Genomic DNA, 21,264 nt, shown 5'->3' on the forward strand with positions numbered 1-21,264 from the left:
TGCAATGTCTTGTCTGATCAGCATTGCTAGCATCAAGGGGCCCTTCCATCGGGGGCCCTTCTGCTTCTGTCCACTTCTGCACCCCACGTTTTTTTCTGGGTACGCAGTGAACAAAACATTGAATCCACTCAATCAGACCACGAAACAGTGCCATCATAAAACACTGAATGCTGCAGAATGCTGCAGAATGTACTGTGAAACGTCTCTTTCGAGCTGTAAGATTAGTGTTTGGGTTAAATATCCGCAAAAGATATGTTCTAAATAGCAGCCAGAGCAGCAGTTTCAAGCTTTCAGATCATTATGACATCATGCGCCAACATTCTAAATTCTGCACGTCCAGTTCTTTCCACTTGTTTTATATATAAATAAATCCGCCAGTGCAGGGACATAACATACATGTACTTATATTCAATAAATAATTATATTCAACAAAAAATGTATTGATACATACAAATAAAAAACACGTTATGCACAGTGTATTCTTTTTTTTCTTCTTTTTTTTTGCACATTTTTACAACTGATTGCATTTTCTATCAATTATAGCGAATGAATTATAAGATAGAGAATTGGATTTAAAAAGAACATCTGACCATTTTTATAAATGAATTCAAGTATTCTAACACTTTGGTAAACGTTAAAGCTGGATTAGCAAGTGCGCAGTGAGTGCTCAACTGCATTGCTAATGCATATTTCTAGCGTGTGTTTCTGCATGGATGTCTGTATTGGAGAGCTGCGGGTGTAGCCTGAATAAGCAGTTCAAAATGGTGTGTGTGTTGGAGTGTAAATCTCATTTATGTGTTCAAAAACACTGATTCATTCACAAGCAAAAAAGTGACAGGTGAAATCAAATGCTTAATTGTTTAAGACTCCTGTGCTGAACTCTGCTTTTTCTGTTTTGTACTTTTGTCTTCCTGGAGATGATCGTATGGCAGTTACTGAACAAATTCACAAAAGCAGTGTTTATGACACAGAAAGTCTTCATATTAATGGTGGGAGTAACTTCAGGACATTTAAACTTGTAGAATCCAAGTTACAAATACTTGTTTTTGGGACAGTTTACTGTTTAATATCTCCTGTTTATGTCAGGATTGACCCAGTGTGCAAGTTAATTTAAGACTATCTTTCTGTTGCCTTTGTCTACCTTTTGAAGAGCATTTTACAATTTTGATTTAATTTAAAGGAAGATACTTGCATGTGAATTAAATACAATACATTCAAGAAAAAAAAAATTAAATGTATTTTTTTTATAACATTTTCCTTTTATTTTGACCTGTTTTAAAAATAAATTACCTGTGTATTTTACAACACTATAAACTTGCTTTTGTAATCCTAATTTAGTCATTTAGTAGTTATATTTTACACACATTATTCCTGAAGTGCACAATGGTGACAGACATAGGACTCAAGGCATATTATTCAACATCTGCTTCAATCTTTATTTACAAACATCTTTAATTCTGTTACATCCATCTTATGGCCATTGTCATACACTGTATATGTATTACTTTCTAGGCATTAGAGAAAGAGCTATAGATATGGTTGTGTGATTTTAATTCTCTCAGGAACTCTTCAGACGAGTATTTTTCATACTTTTCGGACTCTTTTTTTTCTTCATTTATCGTTTTTAACTTTTTCTTTCTCCAGCTGAAAGGACCAGTTATTTTTTTCCCTTTCTTCTTAGGCTTCTCTTGACCTTTTCTTGAAGGTTGTTGCTTCTCCTTCTCAGGACAAGGGCTGTAATCTACGCAGAACAGCCTCGTCATTCGTTCATCCAGTTCTTTAGCCTTTCGTAAAGCCTCAGCTTTGGAGTCTTCACGTTTCTTTTTCTCAGAGTCATCCGACAGTTCCAGAACTACAGGATGGACCTTCTCAAACACGGCTTTCTGCTTCACCTCAGCCTCCAGCACTTGCTGGTTTTTACGTTTTACAAGTTGCTGGCTCTCTTTCTTGGGAGCATTGCTGTAGTCCACACAGAACAGCCTTGTCATTCGTTCATCCAGTTCTTTAGCCTTTCGTAAAGCTTCAGCTTTGGAGTCTCCATACTCCTTTTTCTCAGAGTCACTTGACTCTTGCGGAGCTATAGGATGGACCTTCGCAAACATTGGTTTCTGCTTCACCCCAGCCTCCAGCGCTTGCTCGTGCTCAGTCTCAGACTCATCCTCTTCAGATTCAGCATCCATTAGGAGGAGAGATGAAGTGGCACATTTTGGGTCTTTGGTCTCGTCTTCCTTTTCGCCTGATTCTTTCTCATCCACCATCTTTCTTTCCTTCTTTGACTTTCTCTTCCTCCCCACTTCTCTTTTTTCCTCTTCATTAAGGTACTTCGATACTTTGCAATGTCTTGTCTGGCCAGCATTGCTAGCATCAAGGGGCCCTTCCATCGGGGGCCCTTCTGCTTCTGTCCACTTCTGCACCCCACGTTTTTTTCTGGGTATGCGGTGAACAAAACATTGAATCCACTCAATCAGACCACGAAACAGTGCCATCATAAAACACTGAATGCTGCAGAGTGCTGCAGAATGTACTGTAAAACGTCTCTTTCGAGCTGTAAGATTAGTGTTTGGGTTAAATATCCGCAAAAGATATGTTCTAAATAGCAGCCAGAGCAGCAGTTTCAAGCTTTCAGATCATTATGACATCATGCGCGAACATTCTAAATTCTGCACGTCCAGTTCTTTCCACTTGTTTTATATATAAATAAATCCGCCAGTGCAGGGACATAACATACATGTACTTATATTCAATAAATAATTATATTCAACAAAAAATGTATTGATACATACAAATAAAAAACACGTTATGCACAGTGTATTCTTTTTTTTTTTTTGCACATTTTACAACTGATTGCATTTTCTATCAATTATAGCGAATGAATTATAAGATAGAGAATTGGATTTAAAAAGAACATCTGACCATTTTTATAAATGAATTCAAGTATTCTAACACTTTGGTAAACGTTAAAGCTGGATTAGCAAGTGCGCAGTGAGTGCTCAACTGCATTGCTAATGCATATTTCTAGCGTGTGTTTCTGCATGGATGTCTGTATTGAGAGCTGCGGGTGTAGCCTGAATAAGCAGTTCAAAATGGTGTGTGTGTGTGGAGTGTAAATCTCATTTATGTGTTCAAAAACACTGATTCATTCACAAGCAAAAAAGTGACAGGTGAAATCAAATGCTTAATTGTTTAAGACTCCTGTGCTGAACTCTGCTTTTTCTGTTTTGTACTTTTGTCTTCCCTGGAGATGATCGTATGGCAGTTACTGAACAAATTCACAAAAGCAGTGTTTATGACACAGAAAGTCTTCATATTAATGGTGGGAGTAACTTCAGGACATTTAAACTTGTAGAATCCAAGTTACAAATACTTGTTTTTGGGACAGTTTACTGTTTAATATCTCCTGTTTATGTCAGGATTGACCCAGTGTGCAAGTTAATTTAAGACTATCTTTCTGTTGCCTTTGTCTACCTTTTGAAGAGCATTTTACAATTTTGATTTAATTTAAAGGAAGATACTTGCATGTGAATTAAATACAATACATTCAAGAAAAAAAAAATTAAATGTATTTTTTTATAACATTTTCCTTTTTATTTTGACCTGTTTTAAAAATAAATTACCTGTGTATTTTACAACACTATAAACTTGCTTTTGTAATCCTAATTTAGTCATTTAGTAGTTATATTTTACACACATTATTCCTGAAGTGCACAATGGTGACAGACATAGGACTCAAGGCATATTATTCAACATCTGCTTCAATCTTTATTTACAAACATCTTTAATTCTGTTACATCCATCTTATGGCCATTGTCATACACTGTATATGTATTACTTTCTAGGCATTAGAGAAAGAGCTATAGATATGGTTGTGTGATTTTAATTCTCTCAGGAACTCTTCAGACGAGTATTTTTCATACTTTTCGGACTCTTTTTTTTCTTCATTTATCGTTTTTAACTTTTTCTTTCTCCAGCTGAAAGGACCAGTTATTTTTTTCCCTTTCTTCTTAGGCTTCTCTTGACCTTTTCTTGAAGGTTGTTGCTTCTCCTTCTCAGGACAAGGGCTGTAATCTCGCAGAACAGCCTCGTCATTCTGTTCATCCAGTTCTTTAGCCTTTCGTAAAGCCTCAGCTTTGGAGTCTTCACGTTTCTTTTTCTCAGAGTCATCCGACAGTTCCAGAACTACAGGATGGACCTTCTCAAACACGGCTTTCTGCTTCACCTCAGCCTCCAGCACTTGCTGGTTTTTACGTTTACAAGTTGCTGGCTCTCTTTCTTGGGAGCATTGCTGTAGTCCACACAGAACAGCCTTGTCATTCGTTCATCCAGTTCTTTAGCCTTTCGTAAAGCTTCAGCTTTGGAGTCTCCATACTCCTTTTTCTCAGAGTCACTTGACTCTTGCGGAGCTATAGGATGGACTTCGAAACATTGGTTTCTGCTTCACCCCAGCCTCCAGCGCTTGCTCGTGCTCAGTCTCAGACTCATCCTCTTCAGATTCAGCATCCATTAGGAGGAGAGATGAAGTGGCACATTTTGGGTCTTTGGTCTCGTCTTCCTTTTCGCCTGATTCTTTCTCATCCACCATCTTTCTTTCCTTCTTTGACTTTCTCTTCCTCCCCACTTCTCTTTTTTCCTCTTCATTAAGGTACTTCGATACTTTGCAATGTCTTGTCTGATCAGCATTGCTAGCATCAAGGGGCCCTTCCATCGGGGGCCCTTCTGCTTCTGTCCACTTCTGCACCCCACGTTTTTTTCTGGGTACGCAGTAAACAAAACATTGAATCCACTCAATCAGACCACGAAACAGTGCCATCATAAAACACTGAATGCTGCAGAATGCTGCAGAATGTACTGTAAAACGTCTCTTTCGAGCTGTAAGATTAGTGTTTGGGTTAAATATCCGCAAAAGATATGTTCTAAATAGCAGCCAGAGCAGCAGTTTCAAGCTTTCAGATCATTATGACATCATGCGCGAACATTCTAAATTCTGCACGTCCAGTTCTTTCCACTTGTTTTATATATAAATAAATCCGCCAGTGCAGGGACATAACATACATGTACTTATATTCAATAAATAATTATATTCAACAAAAAATGTATTGATACATACAAATAAAAAACATGTTATGCACAGTGTATTCTTTTTTTTTTTTTGCACATTTTTACAACTGATTGCATTTTCTATCAATTATAGCGAATGAATTATAAGATAGAGAATTGGATTTAAAAAGAACATCTGACCATTTTTATAAATGAATTCAAGTATTCTAACACTTTGGTAAACGTTAAAGCTGGATTAGCAAGTGCGCAGTGAGTGCTCAACTGCATTGCTAATGCATATTTCTAGCGTGTGTTTCTGCATGGATGTCTGTATTGGAGAGCTGCGGGTGTAGCCTGAATAAGCAGTTCAAAATGGTGTGTGTGTTGGAGTGTAAATCTCATTTATGTGTTCAAAAACACTGATTCATTCACAAGCAAAAAAGTGACAGGTGAAATCAAATGCTTAATTGTTTAAGACTCCTGTGCTGAACTCTGCTTTTTCTGTTTTGTACTTTTGTCTTCCCTGGAGATGATCGTATGGCAATTACTGAACAAATTCACAAAAGCAGTGTTTATGACACAGAAAGTCTTCATATTAATGGTGGGAGTAACTTCAGGACATTTAAACTTGTAGAATCCAAGTTACAAATATTTGTTTTTGGGACAGTTTACTGTTTAATATCTCCTGTTTATGTCAGGATTGACCCAGTGTGCAAGTTAATTTAAGACTATCTTTCTGTTGCCTTTGTCTACCTTTTGAAGAGCATTTTACAATTTTGATTTAATTTAAAGGAATATACTTGCATGTGAATTAAATACAATACATTCAAGAAAAAAAAAATTAAATGTATTTTTTTATAACATTTTCCTTTTTATTTTGACCTGTTTTAAAAATAAATTACCTGTGTATTTTACAACACTATAAACTTGCTTTTGTAATCCTAATTTAGTCATTTAGTAGTTATATTTTACACATTATTCCTGAAGTGCACAATGGTGATAGACATAGGACTCAAGGCATATTATTCAACATCTGCTTCAATCTTTATTTACAAACATCTTTAATTCTGTTACATCCATCTTATGGCCATTGTCATACACTGTATATGTATTACTTTCTAGGCATTAGAGAAAGAGCTATAGATATGGTTGTGTGATTTTAATTCTCTCAGGAACTCTTCAGACGAGTATTTTTCATACTTTTTGGACTCTTTTTTTTCTTCATTTATCGTTTTTAACTTTTTCTTTGTCCAGCTGAAAGGACCAGTTATTTTTTTCCTTTCTTCTTAGGCTTCTCTTGACCTTTTCTTGAAGGTTGTTGCTTCTCCTTCTCAGGACAAGGGCTGTAATCTACGCAGAACAGCCTCGTCATTCGTTCATCCAGTTCTTTAGCCTTTCGTAAAGCCTCAGCTTTGGAGTCTTCACGTTTCTTTTTCTCAGAGTCATCCGACAGTTCCAGAACTACAGGATGGACCTTCTCAAACACGGCTTTCTGCTTCACCTCAGCCTCCAGCACTTGCTGGTTTTTACGTTTTACAAGTTGCTGGCTCTCTTTCTTGGGAGCATTGCTGTAGTCCACACAGAACAGCCTTGTCATTCGTTCATCCAGTTCTTTAGCCTTTCGTAAAGCTTCAGCTTTGGCGTCTCCATACTCCTTTTTCTCAGAGTCACTTGACTCTTGCGGAGCTATAGGATGGACCTTCGCAAACATTGGTTTCTGCTTCACCCCAGCCTCCAGCGCTTGCTCGTGCTCAGTCTCAGACTCATCCTCTTCAGATTCAGCATCCATTAGGAGGAGAGGTGAAGTGGCACATTTAAGAATTTGTCTTGAAGGAAGCCTCCCTTGTTCCATCTGTCGTTCATCCACTGAATGCGACAGAGAGTGTGTCTGCGTGTGCTTAACAAACAGTGGTTCTGCCACTGGTTCCTCGGCTGGTGGAGTCACATGTCGAGATGCTCTTTTGGGTTTGAGCAAAACAGATCCACGCGGAGGTTTTGGAGCAAAATGTCTGGAGGTCCTTTGAAGCATTGACGGTTTAGCCACCGATTGCAGTGGTACGCTCTCGATGGCTGCTGGAATCAGGAATCGAGAGGCTCTTTGGACCAGCTGTGGTTCCTCTTCTGGAGACTTAGAGGGTGTAGAACTGGACATGACTGGCTTTGGAGTTTCCAGCGTTTCTGTGGCTGGTCGAACCAGTTGTCGAGATGCCTTTTGAACCACCTCAGCGTCCGCCACAGAAGAACCGCAGAGAGTAGCTTTAGGAGCAATATTTGCCAGTGATAAAGGAGAAGATTTCATGAAAGAAGAAGCAGGCAGGGGTTTAACATTAATATCTGGCTGTTGTGATAGCTTTTGAGCCAGCATTGGTTGTTCCCCTGATGAAGGAGGTCTGGTCTTGGTGGTCAGTGGAGGCAGGCGTCGAGAGGCTCTTTTAGCCACCAGTGGCTCTTTCACGGGTGACTTTATGAAGGAAGAACCAGCCGATGTTTTGATCTCAGCGGCTGGTGGAGTTGGTTGTGGTTTGACCTCAATTCGTAATGGAGTTGGGTCTTTGGTCTCGTTATCCTTTTCGCCTGATTCTCTCTCATCCACCATCTTTCTTTCCTTCTTTGACTTTCTCTTCCTCCCCACTTCTCTTTTTTCCTCTTCATTAAGGTACTTCGATACTTTGCAATGTCTTGTCTGATCAGCATTGCTAGCATCAAGGGGCCCTTCCATCGGGGGCCCTTCTGCTTCTGTCCACTTCTGCACCCCACGTTTTTTTCTGGGTACGCAGTGAACAAAACATTGAATCCACTCAATCAGACCACGAAACAGTGCCATCATAAAACACTGAATGCTGCAGAATGCTGCAGAATGTACTGTAAAACGTCTCTTTCGAGCTGTAAGATTAGTGTTTGGGTTAAATATCCGCAAAAGATATGTTCTAAATAGCAGCCAGAGCAGCAGTTTCAAGCTTTCAGATCATTATGACATCATGCGCCAACATTCTAAATTCTGCACGTCCAGTTCTTTCCACTTGTTTTATATATAAATAAATCCGCCAGTGCAGGGACATAACATACATGTACTTATATTCAATAAATAATTATATTCAACAAAAAATGTATTGATACATACAAATAAAAAACACGTTATGCACAGTGTATTCTTTTTTTTCTTCTTTTTTTGCACATTTTTACAACTGATTGCATTTTCTATCAATTATAGCGAATGAATTATAAGATAGAGAATTGGATTTAAAAAGAACATCTGACCATTTTTATAAATGAATTCAAGTATTCTAACACTTTGGTAAACGTTAAAGCTGGATTAGCAAGTGCGCAGTGAGTGCTCAACTGCATTGCTAATGCATATTTCTAGCGTGTGTTTCTGCATGGATGTCTGTATTGGAGAGCTGCGGGTGTAGCCTGAATAAGCAGTTCAAAATGGTGTGTGTGTTGGAGTGTAAATCTCATTTATGTGTTCAAAAACACTGATTCATTCACAAGCAAAAAAGTGACAGGTGAAATCAAATGCTTAATTGTTTAAGACTCCTGTGCTGAACTCTGCTTTTTCTGTTTTGTACTTTTGTCTTCCCTGGAGATGATCGTATGGCAGTTACTGAACAAATTCACAAAAGCAGTGTTTATGACACAGAAAGTCTTCATATTAATGGTGGGAGTAACTTCAGGACATTTAAACTTGTAGAATCCAAGTTACAAATACTTGTTTTTGGGACAGTTTACTGTTTAATATCTCCTGTTTATGTCAGGATTGACCCAGTGTGCAAGTTAATTTAAGACTATCTTTCTGTTGCCTTTGTCTACCTTTTGAAGAGCATTTTACAATTTTGATTTAATTTAAAGGAAGATACTTGCATGTGAATTAAATACAATACATTCAAGAAAAAAAATTAAAATGTATTTTTTTATAACATTTTCCTTTTTATTTTGACCTGTTTTAAAAATAAATTACCTGTGTATTTTACAACACTATAAACTTGCTTTTGTAATCCTAATTTAGTCATTTAGTAGTTATATTTTACACACATTATTCCTGAAGTGCACAATGGTGACAGACATAGGACTCAAGGCATATTATTCAACATCTGCTTCAATCTTTATTTACAAACATCTTTAATTCTGTTACATCCATCTTATGGCCATTGTCATACACTGTATATGTATTACTTTCTAGGCATTAGAGAAAGAGCTATAGATATGGTTGTGTGATTTTAATTCTCTCAGGAACTCTTCAGACGAGTATTTTTCATACTTTTCGGACTCTTTTTTTCTTCATTTATCGTTTTTAACTTTTTCTTTGTCCAGCTGAAAGGACCAGTTATTTTTTCCCTTTCTTCTTAGGCTTCTCTTGACCTTTTCTTGAAGGTTGTTGCTTCTCCTTCTCAGGACAAGGGCTGTAATCTCACGCAGAACAGCCTCGTCATTCGTTCATCCAGTTCTTTAGCCTTTCGTAAAGCCTCAGCTTTGGAGTCTTCACGTTTCTTTTTCTCAGAGTCATCCGACAGTTCCAGAACTACAGGATGGACCTTCTCAAACACGGCTTTCTGCTTCACCTCAGCCTCCAGCACTTGCTGGTTTTTACGTTTTACAAGTTGCTGGCTCTCTTTCTTGGGAGCATTGCTGTAGTCCACACAGAACAGCCTTGTCATTCTGCTTCATCCAGTTCTTTAGCCTTTCGTAAAGCTTCAGCTTTGGAGTCTCCATACTCCTTTTTCTCAGAGTCACTTGACTCTTGCGGAGCTATAGGATGGACCTTCGCAAACATTGGTTTCTGCTTCACCCCAGCCTCCAGCGCTTGCTCGTGCTCAGTCTCAGACTCATCCTCTTCAGATTCAGCATCCATTAGGAGGAGAGATGAAGTGGCACATTTTGGGTCTTTGGTCTCGTCTTCCTTTTCGCCTGATTCTTTCTCATCCACCATCTTTCTTTCCTTCTTTGACTTTCTCTTCCTCCCCACTTCTCTTTTTTCCTCTTCATTAAGGTACTTCGATACTTTGCAATGTCTTGTCTGATCAGCATTGCTAGCATCAAGGGGCCCTTCCATCGGGGCCCTTCTGCTTCTGTCCACTTCTGCACCCCACGTTTTTTTTCTGGGGTGCGCAGTGAACAAAACATTGAATCCACTCAATCAGACCACGAAACAGTGCCATCATAAAACACTGAATGCTGCAGAATGCTGCAGAATGTACTGTGAAACGTCTCTTTCGAGCTGTAAGATTAGTGTTTGGGTTAAATATCCGCAAAAGATATGTTCTAAATAGCAGCCAGAGCAGCAGTTTCAAGCTTTCAGATCATTATGACATCATGCGCCAACATTCTAAATTCTGCACGTCCAGTTCTTTCCACTTGTTTTATATATAAATAAATCCGCCAGTGCAGGGACATAACATACATGTACTTATATTCAATAAATAATTATATTCAACAAAAAATGTATTGATACATACAAATAAAAAACACGTTATGCACAGTGTATTCTTTTTTTTCTTCTTTTTTTTTTGCACATTTTTACAACTGATTGCATTTTCTATCAATTATAGCGAATGAATTATAAGATAGAGAATTGGATTTAAAAAGAACATCTGACCATTTTTATAAATGAATTCAAGTATTCTAACACTTTGGTAAACGTTAAAGCTGGATTAGCAAGTGCGCAGTGAGTGCTCAACTGCATTGCTAATGCATATTTCTAGCGTGTGTTTCTGCATGGATGTCTGTATTGGAGAGCTGCGGGTGTAGCCTGAATAAGCAGTTCAAAATGGTGTGTGTGTTGGAGTGTAAATCTCATTTTCTTCTCATTCCTTTGTCTTATTGGTTCATTAGGCCTAGCATTACTAGCTGCTGCTGGTGGCTATGATCACAGACTAGGCTAGCTAAACTAAAAATCAACTATTACATGAAAAATCCCCTTGGGGAGCCCAATTTTTTTTGTTTCATAATGGATTGTAACATGAGCTCATGACAAGAATAGCGATTTATATTGCTGTTAAATTGCTTTAAATACAATCTATATAAAATACGGACTAAATGGTGTCTGGGTCAAGTCACTATGTTTACAATAACAACTTCTACAGGGTATTCCGTGTTACTCTGTTTACGAATGCGGCCTTTCGCAAATGGATTTTAAATGGAGTTATATACTGTACAGCAGAGGTTGTGATCCATTGATTTAAATCCATCTGAAAGTCATTTCACAGACTCAAGAACATCTATCAGTGTTGCTTATGCAGCCAGCCAGATTCAACTGCAACATTGTAGAAATGCACAACGTCATTAACTTTACTTGAGTGAAGAAAGATTATACTTACATGCACAGGGGTTTATAACAAAATGAATGTGATGCAGTGAGTTCTGTGAATTTAATCACAATATTACTTCTGCTATTAGTTGTACTTGTGAAAAATAAGTGCATTTAGGTGTATTCAGCATGTACTTGCAGTTCATTTAAAATCTTAGAAAGTTTAGCTACATCATAAAGTGCACCTTGCATAACTTTATGATTACAAATGTCAAGGTGCCCTTGTTATACTTTAATTAAAATGAGTACTGAGTAATATTAATTAACAACATGTGCTTACTGTAATGTTAGATTTTGGCTCATGCATAATTTATTGCTATAAAAACGCAGTCCTATATAAATGTTTAATATAACTACCACAAAAAAACAAAACCAATTTGTATCCGATCGATTAAAAAAATAAATCCTGTTAGTATTGACCTCATCCACCATAACGAAGAAGACACATAATAAATTATTTTAGTTTAGTCATTTTTATTCAACATTTACACTGACAGTTATTCTGGTACACAACAGAAAAAAAATGTAAGCCGATTTATTAATACATAAGCACAAATAGCCAGAGAGCTGTTTCAACTCATACAAAACAGAGCAAAGCCCAGAAGCCCTATGAATCCAGATGCAGGTCACTGTCGGGGTAAGATGTTCCTCTGGGGTCCTGGCTGTGGGCCGCTCTGCTGCTGCTGCTGTAACTGATGCCGCAGCTGCTGGGAATAAGGGTCTTCCAGAGACTTTACCGATACCGCGATTTTTGGTCCCGTCTTCCATTCGATCCCGCTGGTGTCTACGACCGAGGCTTCGACCGAGACCATGTGTGTGCCCAGGATGGAGAAGTTGAGCAGGAACTGTGTGCTGAAGTAATCATTATGAGGCTCCACCTTCTGCTCGATCTCGTTCGTCTTGGAGTCAAGAGGGATCTAAAAAAAAAAAAAAAAAAAAAAAAAAAAAAAAAAAAAGAATTGAGAGCGTGAGAAGACACGGATCCTTCACGAATGCTGGAAGAATATTGCTGGGGGACCAACAACGACCTTGAAGTCAGACGCGGGTTTGGTCTGTAGAGTAGAGCTGACTTTGAGGCAGACGGCCTGGATCTTGCGGAACAGGCCTGGAGAGGAGCCGTGCTGCACCACCCCCTCCACCTTTAAAGTCAGCTGCTGGTTGTTCTGCACTGGGATTGGCTCGTTTGGTGTACGAGGAGATGGAGAGAGAGCAAGCTAAGAAGAGCATTTTCTAAATGTTATATACATATACACATACATAAATATACACACACACACACACACAATGTGGAAGGATTTTCCGGACTGTTTTCAAATAGAATTTGAAATTTTATTTTCATTTGCGTTTTCAATACGTGGACTCATAAATTGTGACATGATCCAAACGCAACTGCAAATATTGCATTACCGTTTGAATTTTCGCTTCGCCAAGAGAAAAACCAAAGTCCGTTTGCAACTGTATTTCCCATGTCTCACGAGCCACATTTGCTCTGCGTCATGCATGTAACCTGCCAAAACTCGAATGGAACCGCAATTCCTTTTGCATTAGAATTTCCGATGTCTACATCAACGCTGTCAATCAAAGCGATGGGGGGGCGGGACAATACTAGGGGGCGTGTTTGTATTTGGTGGTGACGTCACTCACAGACGACCGTGACGAATGCTTTGATCAATCAATAGAGGTAATCGTAAAAGATCTATTATAAAGATAACAATAAATTTAAGTGGCAAATAGGTAATTGCGTCCAGATTTGCACTGTTTGTTTGCAGCTTTGCCAGCAGGGGGCAGTATAGCACTGATGGGTTATTACTGTATCACCTACATCCTACTGTAAACCTTTACAGAGGACCCTTTAATTTATGCAGTTTATTACTGACATTTAATGAAACTTATAAATGTTAAATATGATCAAATATGATTAATGAACGATCATTTTCCTGTTATAGTTACGTTATTGCTGCTGTCACCCCAAGTACAAAAACATACCCTAGTATAGTCCCGCCCCTCACTTTGATTGACAGCGTAGATGTAGACATCCATTAGCGAATCCATTTGAGTTCTGGCAGGTCACAGGCCATATATACACACACACACACACGACACATAAAAATAAAAAATAATAATAATAATTACACAGGTTACTTACTTTAATGCTGGTGGATTGAAGTTTCTGAAAGAAATATCTCTGGAACGACAGCGGTACCTTCAAAATGGCTATAACAGCATCACACAGACATCCAGTGTGCTTGAAACAGAAAAAACACACATTTAATGTCAAAAAGAGTCTATATGAATCCATATGGATTACAGTCAGTAGATGAAAACCTTAAATCATTACCAGGTAAGAAACAGGAGGGTGCTTCCTGCATAGATTTTCCACTTCCTCCAGGACGTGATTGAACACAGCCAGCATTCTCAGTTCATACTCGCTCTCTGCCAGCACTGATCCGTGTGTGCCAAACTCCTGGAAACTGAACCAGAGAAACCTCGTGGACGCCTCTATCTATCATCATATTAGTCTTTTTGCTTTTTTATCTTCCAAACCTCCCACGCCGATTATGTGAAGCGTTATTATTAAGATTTATTTGAATGATTCATGAAGTGACAATGATTTATTCATCTACTCAGTAAAACATATTAAAAAGACAAGTTCCTAGTTATGTAAATGTTAGTATTCTCACCTGGCTGTTTGTGGATCGATTATTAAAGCCTCAATAACGTAAGATACAAGCAAGCAGCTTTGCTGCTGTCTAAAAGAGGTTTTAAGGAAAGTACAGATGTTTGGAAAAATATTTTAGAATGAGGTTTTCATTTATCGTGGCTTCGCACATGCCATATTTAGTTTGAAGCGATGGCTAAAGTAAAGCATGTAATAAGAGCTATAAGACTAAATGAATAAATAACACACAGATTGAACCCCACAGGCAACAGAAAGGATACAGTTCAACATTACGGAGGGTGGAGTAGTCCGCGTCAAACGAAGACTGATACAGGTCAGCGTAGCGAGCAGCCAGGCTTCTGAATTCATCCATGGCTAATTTCATCTGAGCGCATCCAAGAAAACGCACAATAAACGTGCCGTCGTCGCAAAAGAAACGGTTTGTACGGTATGTTTGAGCACCTGTGTTGAAATGCGTCCGCAGCGCTGCAGCTCGCTGCCCGACGACAGAGCGATGGTGGTGGCGATGGCAGGAGGAGGGCTGGTCTTCAGACTGTTGCAGGTGCAGATGAGCTGGGACAGGGCCTGAAGCGTGTCTATCCGCAGCTTCACAAACTCACACTGGAACGTCAAAGGACTCAGCGGGGTGCTGGCGGCCTGAGGAGCACACGAGATTACAGTCCATCACATTGCTGCTTCGATACGAACGTGAAACAACGCACGCAAAGACGCCCGGTGAATCCTGACCGTGAGAGACGCGATTCCCTTCTGGTAGGATTTGAGCGCTTCGGAGATGGCGCTCATGGCCGCGCTGTAGTCTCCATCGGAAAGACCGCTGAGGCACTGCTCGGCCTGAGAGAACTCCATCAGACTGTTGAGCCAGAAGTAGAAGTGCTCCGAGGCCACGCGGGTACGGAGGCTTTGGTACAACTCCCGGGAAAAATCATGGCAGCCCTGTGGACAAATTACAGGTGAGGTCATTTCATACTGTGTTCAGCCACTAGCTACTGTCCCGATGAAAGAAACTGAAAAGAAAGAAAAAAAGATAATAAAATATAATTGCAAAAGAAATAAAATAAAAATCTAATCGGGTAATTAAAACAAAATCAAATGAAAAAAAATTTATAAAATATGACAAAGTGAAAAAGAATAACAAAGTAAACCAAAAACAAGTAAAAAGTAATTGAAATGAAATAAAATGAAAAGTAATGAATTTATATTAATAAAACAAGTCAAAATGAAGAGGAAATAAAATGTAAACTAAATAAAAATCGAAAAGTAATTGAAGCAAAATGAAATGAAAAATTACATTACAATTTAATAAAAATGTACAAATGTAATAACAAAATAAACAAAAGAAAAATGTAATTAAAAGAATAAGATATAATGAAAAAAGTAACAAAATAAAAAAAAACTGAAAAACAATTATTTAAAAAATGAAATTGCGTTAAACTGAATAAATTGAAATTAAAAAATAAAATAATAACTTTGTAATATTCGTATTGAATAAAAATAAACTATAATAAAATAAAACAAATGAATTTAAAAATGTCAAAGTTTAATTACATTAAATGAAATAAAGAACAAAAGAAAATATTAATTAATTTTATTAAAATTAAAAACAAAAAGAAAATAATTTAAATACAAAAATGTAATAAAAAAAAAAGATTTTAAGAAATAGCGTGAAATGAAATAAAATAAATTAAATTAAAGATTTTAAGAGACATCAGCAAATGGAGTCAGAATGGGCTTCCGGCTCACCATACGAGAGGCCTGTCTGGCAATGCGGTACACGGTCCACCCATTGGCCACATTCTCCAACTGCTGCCTGATAACAGTCTTTACTTCGGCCGAGAGTGAAGCCTGACTGGCCACGAATAACACTGTTGCCAGAGAAACCTAAGAAACGCAACAAGAAAATGTTACCTGTTGGGAAAATGAGGCCTAAACAGCTGCGTTTGGACATCATCTGGGCATGTGCTCACCAGAAGCTCCTGCTGTTTCTCTGAGGTTCTGTGACTTGCCACCCTGAAGAGGTCCAGCAGGTCTCCCAGCATTCCCTCTGCCAGCACCGGCTGCTGCGTGGCGATAGCGGCCAGAGCCTGACACGTGAGCACCCGAGCAGAGTCGCACGAGCAGTGCAGCTGAGCCAGGAGAAGATCCACAGAGCTCTGGCTGAGATGAGGACAGCTCTTCAACATCTTCACCAAAGACGTGAGCGTCGTCTGAGATATGCACACACACGCACACAAACATGTTAACATTTCATCTGTGAAGAGCAGAGAGACGATCCTGAACCATCTCTCATCTCTACACTTTTTTTATAGAACTACTCTGTGGCTTTATTTATCATCTATTACGATTGGGCGTCAGAAACAGAGGCATAGGGCTTTGTGTGTTACGTTGGGTGAAATGTTATGAACCAGTGTGTTATGAACCAATTTGTGGCAGTTGAGCTATTCAACACTCCAGTGTGTCAGTGACTAGGAGATGTTCTCCTGCCTGTCCTCCGCTAAACGAGGTAAAAAAATAAGTCTCGAAACAAACTCGAAATGTAGTTTCGGCCTCATTTTGTTTGAAATGAGATGTACACCCTGAAGAACCTCTTACTTTGAGCGTGGCCTGCGCCGTCTTGCTGTCATCCTGACTGCAGAGCAGAATGAGAGACTCCATCCCCATCACCGTTTCCTGTTCCAGCTGGACGACCTCTGACAAAACATTTCAATGAAGCCGTTTAGCGTTAAAGGCGTCGATCCACAGAACCAAGTAACGTTCTTTTTAGCGACGTCGTATGACATCGCCCCTTTAAAAATCCTCTATCTTGGGTTTATACAAGCCTGCAGACGTTTGGGAACCAACCTTTCTCGGGACAGGAAACGGTGATACTGGTCAACACTGTGATTCCGTGGGCCGCCACCTCTAGGTTACTATGGTAACAGCACTCCTGCGCCAGCTTCACCAGGTCAGTGTGACGGGGCGCCGGAGAGGACTCACCTAGCGAGATCAGGTTGCTCGTGAGAAATGTAACCGGTCCACGAGATATCGTCTGGCACAGATGCGCTTTTAAGTGAACGTGGCTTTGTACCTGTGTTTGGACTGACGTACTGTTTAATAGCAATGGTCCCGGATAGTGTGGAGAGGACAGACAGCATGCCCAGCTTCAGACTGTTGTAAGGGGTGCTGAGAGCGCATTCGCAAAGAACCTGCAAACGCACAACTTGGACATTACGTTTACTGCAGTGAGTGAAGCAGCCGTCCCACATACATTCACATCTCTCTGACCTGGATGTTCTTCCTGGTCCACAAGTGAGGAGCTTTTTTGGCTAAGAGCTTGAGATCCTGAATGGCGAGCCTCTTCACCGCTTTTCTGGGGTCTTCCTTCAGGTACTGGAGAAGCAGACGAATCTACCAGTCCAAAAGGAAGTTAATAAAAATAAAAAATAGTAAATAAATCAATTGTGAGCAATTATATGAGGAGGACCGGAACTGAAAATCATTTTATTACATAGTAACATGGAGATAGATTACATTACCATTTAAACTGTTGGGGTCAGAATGTATTTTTTTTCTTCTATAGAGTTTATAGAAGGTTCTTATTTCAATGCATTTATATGATCAAAATCATTTATTAAAACAAAAATACATTAAAGCAATTTAAAAATAAAAATAAAGTGTGTGAGTGTGAGTGTAAATTATATATATATATATATATATATATATATATATATATATATATATATTTATATTTATATTTTGTATTATACTGTAATACATTAAGCATAATTTCTCCAGTCTTCAGTGTCACAATGATTCAGAAATCATTCTAATATGCTGATATTATTATTAAAAACACTTGTGCTGCTTAGTATTTTGTGAACATAAAAAAAGGAAAAAGACTATAAAATAGATATATACACAATTTAATTGCATAATGTGTGTTTGCTAAGTACGCATTTCTTAAATTAAAAAAAAAAAGAATTTGAATAGCAGCATGCCAATAAATATTGGCAATTTTTATAATCCAAAGAGCTAAACACTACTGCCACATGAGAGCTACTTCAATTCATTTTATGATTTTTATTTTTAAAAATTATTTATTATTTAAAATTGATCACTTGAGGAGAAACAAAAAGACATCCGGCAGCAGTGCAAACACGGCTTCAAATGATGTAGAGCGAGTTCAAACGAAGAGACTCAAAGCAGAAATGCATTACGTTGTGCCATAACATTATAATCGATGAAGCCGTCTACACTGGATGTTCCCGTCTGTGACCCAGTTTTCAGAGCGCACCGAAATGTTCTACTTAGTATTAGACTTTAAAATGATACCGAGACTGTGCTGCTCTGAATATTACATAGACTAACAACAAAAAATACCGAACATATGAAGAAACCGACTGATTTTGCAACAATTATAAAAAATAATAATAATAATAATAGTGATGCACGATTCATCTTCCACGATCAGCTTCATTTTTTTTTTAACTGGGTTGAAACAATACAAAACTGATCTTAAATGAAAACATTAATGAATAAATAAACATAAATCCAAACGACGAACTAGTGAAACCAAATCAAACAAAAGTACGCTATAATAATAAATTATTCCTAAATGTTAAACCAAATAACGTTTAGTGAAATGAGTTAAAGAGACAGCGTAAATTAAAATCATTGTGACTTTTTTTTTTTTTTTTTTTTTTTCAAAAGTGCAAACGACTTCTTTGCAAAAAGCAGCATTAATCAACCGTTCGCCGCTAGAAAGATGGAAAGAAACAAAAAAGAACGGCTGGCCTTCAGGACGGCGGACGTGCTCTGACCTGCTCGGGGATGTCGACGAGCGAGGAGGTGGCCAGCTGGGTGAAGGTGTGCAGCGTGACGATGAGCAGGGCTGTGGAGGGGTAGGAGGACACCAGCTCCTGCAGTAACTCCCTGCTGCACGAGGCCTGGCTGGCGTCGTGGTGCATGTGCTGCAGCATCGGGATCAGCTTCAGCTTCAGCTCCACTGGAGTGTCCAGTCCTTCAGACAAACACACGCGCTCCGGTCAGACCGAGGACGCCAAGTCAAAGCGACGCCACGATAGCACGTACCTTGAATCATTTCGCTAATCTTGTTGCAAATTCCTGCAGCAAAATCTCTGGAGGGGAAAAAAAAAAGATACAATAAGCACGTACTATGAGCGCTCGTCAAACGATTAATAGCGATCCAAAATTAAAGTTTTATATATAGAAATACACACATACACACAAATACGTTGCGTTTATATTTTAAATATATTTACATGTAATATAAATCATATGAATATATACAAGCAAATATTTTCTAAATATATATATACTGTATGTGGGTGTATTTTTTTGATACATGTACACAGTATGCACACATATTATGTCAAAGAAAACTTTTATTTTGGAAGCAATTGAGCGCGATTAATCAGCGTCACTAGAAACATAAAACTTTTTTTTTTTCTTGAAATAACATCAACACAAACTAAAACATATTAACACTAAAATAAAACAACGTCTAATAAATAATAAAAATAAATTAATTGATTAAACTCTAAATACTATACTTTTAATCAAAACTACCCCCAAAAAAAAAAAAAAAAAAATATATATATATATATATATATATATATATATATATATATATATATATATATATATATATATATATATATACATACATACATACATACATACATACATATGTACAAACAAAATGCCTGTACAAACCAAAAATGATTACTACGAAGATAACTACCACAATAATAATAATAATAATAATAATAATAATAATAATAATAATAAAAAAAAAAATGTAACTATATTAAAATCCACTCCAATGTCTTTGAGTAGACTGTCCGTCACAGTACACTTACTTCGAGTGCGATGAGAAACTAGCAGCCGCAAAAATGGCTGCCTCTACTTCAACATTATCATGAGAGTCCAGACTTTGCCGGATGCTGTGATGGGCGTTTTTTCTTTCTGGAATAATGGAGGCTAAGCTTCCCAACATCCTGGCAGAACGCACAAGACACAAAAACATACACACATGATCGGCACGCATATATACACTATCACATTATTATTTCAAAGCGCATTCCAGGAAGGTCTAGGCCGAGCTTAACGATCGATAACTTGGATATTAGCAGAAAAACTCCCACAAGTACCTGAGAGTTATTGCTCTAGCAACGGGGTCGTTGCTATGGATGACAGAAAACACTCTTTTGACAAACTCATCCACGTTTAAGATCTTCTCCAGGTGTTTCTCGCTCAGCTGGGTCACCTTCAGCACACAGAGCCGCAGGAAGTTGTTCCTAATTCGACAGGGGAGGAAATGAGAGATTCATAAGCTTTCATCCGGTACAAACGGCCAGCTGACCACTCGAAGCTTAGAGGAGAGCCGCCTTTCGACAGCATACACGGCCTCAAAGCTAACAGACGTGCGTTTGCTTCATTGAATGCTCGTACTTACCCGAGCCTGAAGATGTCTGCCAGTTTCAGGAAGGCGGAGTTGATGAGGATGGGAAAGGGATACTTCTGAAAGAGTTTGGGGAAGAGGACCACAGCCTCGCATTGCTCGCCCAGCTTACAAGACCTTAAACCTTTAAGTGCGAAAAAGAAGAACGACTGGGTAAGTTCAGATTTCATTCTGAATACAGACAAACGCATTACCGCGTTATGAGGTGAACAGATGATACAGAGGGCGTGTAGCTCGATCATAACACACCGGCGTGTGTTTATAAAGAGCTACCTTTATCGAGCTCCATCAGCGCAGAGTTGGCGTCCAGCTCCTGCTCGCCGTAAGCAGCCTCCGACAGAAACGAGCGCGCTGCGGAGAGCGACATCGCTTGTTATTAGATCGCGTGCAACGTGGACCGACGGGTATTAGTGGGAGACTGTGTATCTTATGCGTTAGGTCTGGTAGACTTTGTGTGTGAAGTTTGAAAGGGTTGACCCGGCTGCAGTGTAGGTCACGTGACAACGCCAGGAACTTACGTCGGGTTTCCGTTGAACTAGAAAGAACGCTAGAAGCGAAAACAACAAATGAGTCGTGCCAAAGGAGGCGTGGCCTATACGATGGCATTAAACTCTGATTGGTCATTGTCTCTGCTAATTTATTTTTCACTCTGCTTTACATTAAGTACTATCTATCTATCTATCTATCTATCTATCTATCTATCTATCTATCTATCTATCTATCTATCTATCTATTATATTTAGTAGATGAATATTTAATTTATTTAAAATAAAATAATTAAATATT

At 38.5% G+C, this 21,264-nt stretch overlaps 1 protein-coding gene across 1 annotated transcript; it reads right to left on the reverse strand.

The window, feature by feature from the left end:
• Nucleotides 1–11,801: 11,801 nt before the first annotated feature.
• On the reverse strand, nucleotides 11,802–21,029 carry ints7 (integrator complex subunit 7). The gene is made up of 20 exons (XM_043220488.1): nucleotides 20,752–21,029; nucleotides 20,473–20,602; nucleotides 20,168–20,314; nucleotides 19,877–20,014; nucleotides 19,086–19,132; nucleotides 18,815–19,014; nucleotides 17,280–17,402; nucleotides 17,083–17,200; nucleotides 16,857–16,991; nucleotides 16,608–16,705; nucleotides 15,983–16,222; nucleotides 15,759–15,896; nucleotides 14,745–14,951; nucleotides 14,460–14,654; nucleotides 14,279–14,382; nucleotides 14,020–14,088; nucleotides 13,677–13,809; nucleotides 13,485–13,583; nucleotides 12,367–12,552; nucleotides 11,802–12,255 (listed from the first exon to the last, which is right to left on the reverse strand). The coding sequence occupies exons 1-20, from the start codon at nucleotides 20,843–20,845 to the stop codon at nucleotides 11,965–11,967; spliced, it is 2,892 nt and encodes a 963-aa protein (XP_043076423.1). The 5' UTR covers nucleotides 20,846–21,029; the 3' UTR covers nucleotides 11,802–11,964.
• Between the last annotated feature and the right edge of the window lie 235 nt (nucleotides 21,030–21,264).

The sequence above is a fragment of the Puntigrus tetrazona genome, chromosome 20, assembly GCF_018831695.1.
Source record: "Puntigrus tetrazona isolate hp1 chromosome 20, ASM1883169v1, whole genome shotgun sequence".
Classification (NCBI taxonomy): Eukaryota; Metazoa; Chordata; class Actinopteri; order Cypriniformes; family Cyprinidae; genus Puntigrus; species Puntigrus tetrazona.

Bases quoted from the DNA above. Each gene is read 5' to 3' on its own strand.
- ints7 (XM_043220488.1), bottom strand. From the start codon at position 20,845: ATGTCGCTCTCCGCAGCGCGCTCGTTTCTGTCGGAGGCTGCTTACGGC. The intron at 20,603-20,751 runs GTAGCTCTTTAT...TCGCACTTAAAG, and splicing joins GCTGATGGAGCTCGATAAAG to GTTTAAGGTCTTGTAAGCTG. The intron at 12,256-12,366 runs GTCGTTGTTGGT...TTTTTTTTTTAG, and splicing joins AACCCGCGTCTGACTTCAAG to ATCCCTCTTGACTCCAAGAC.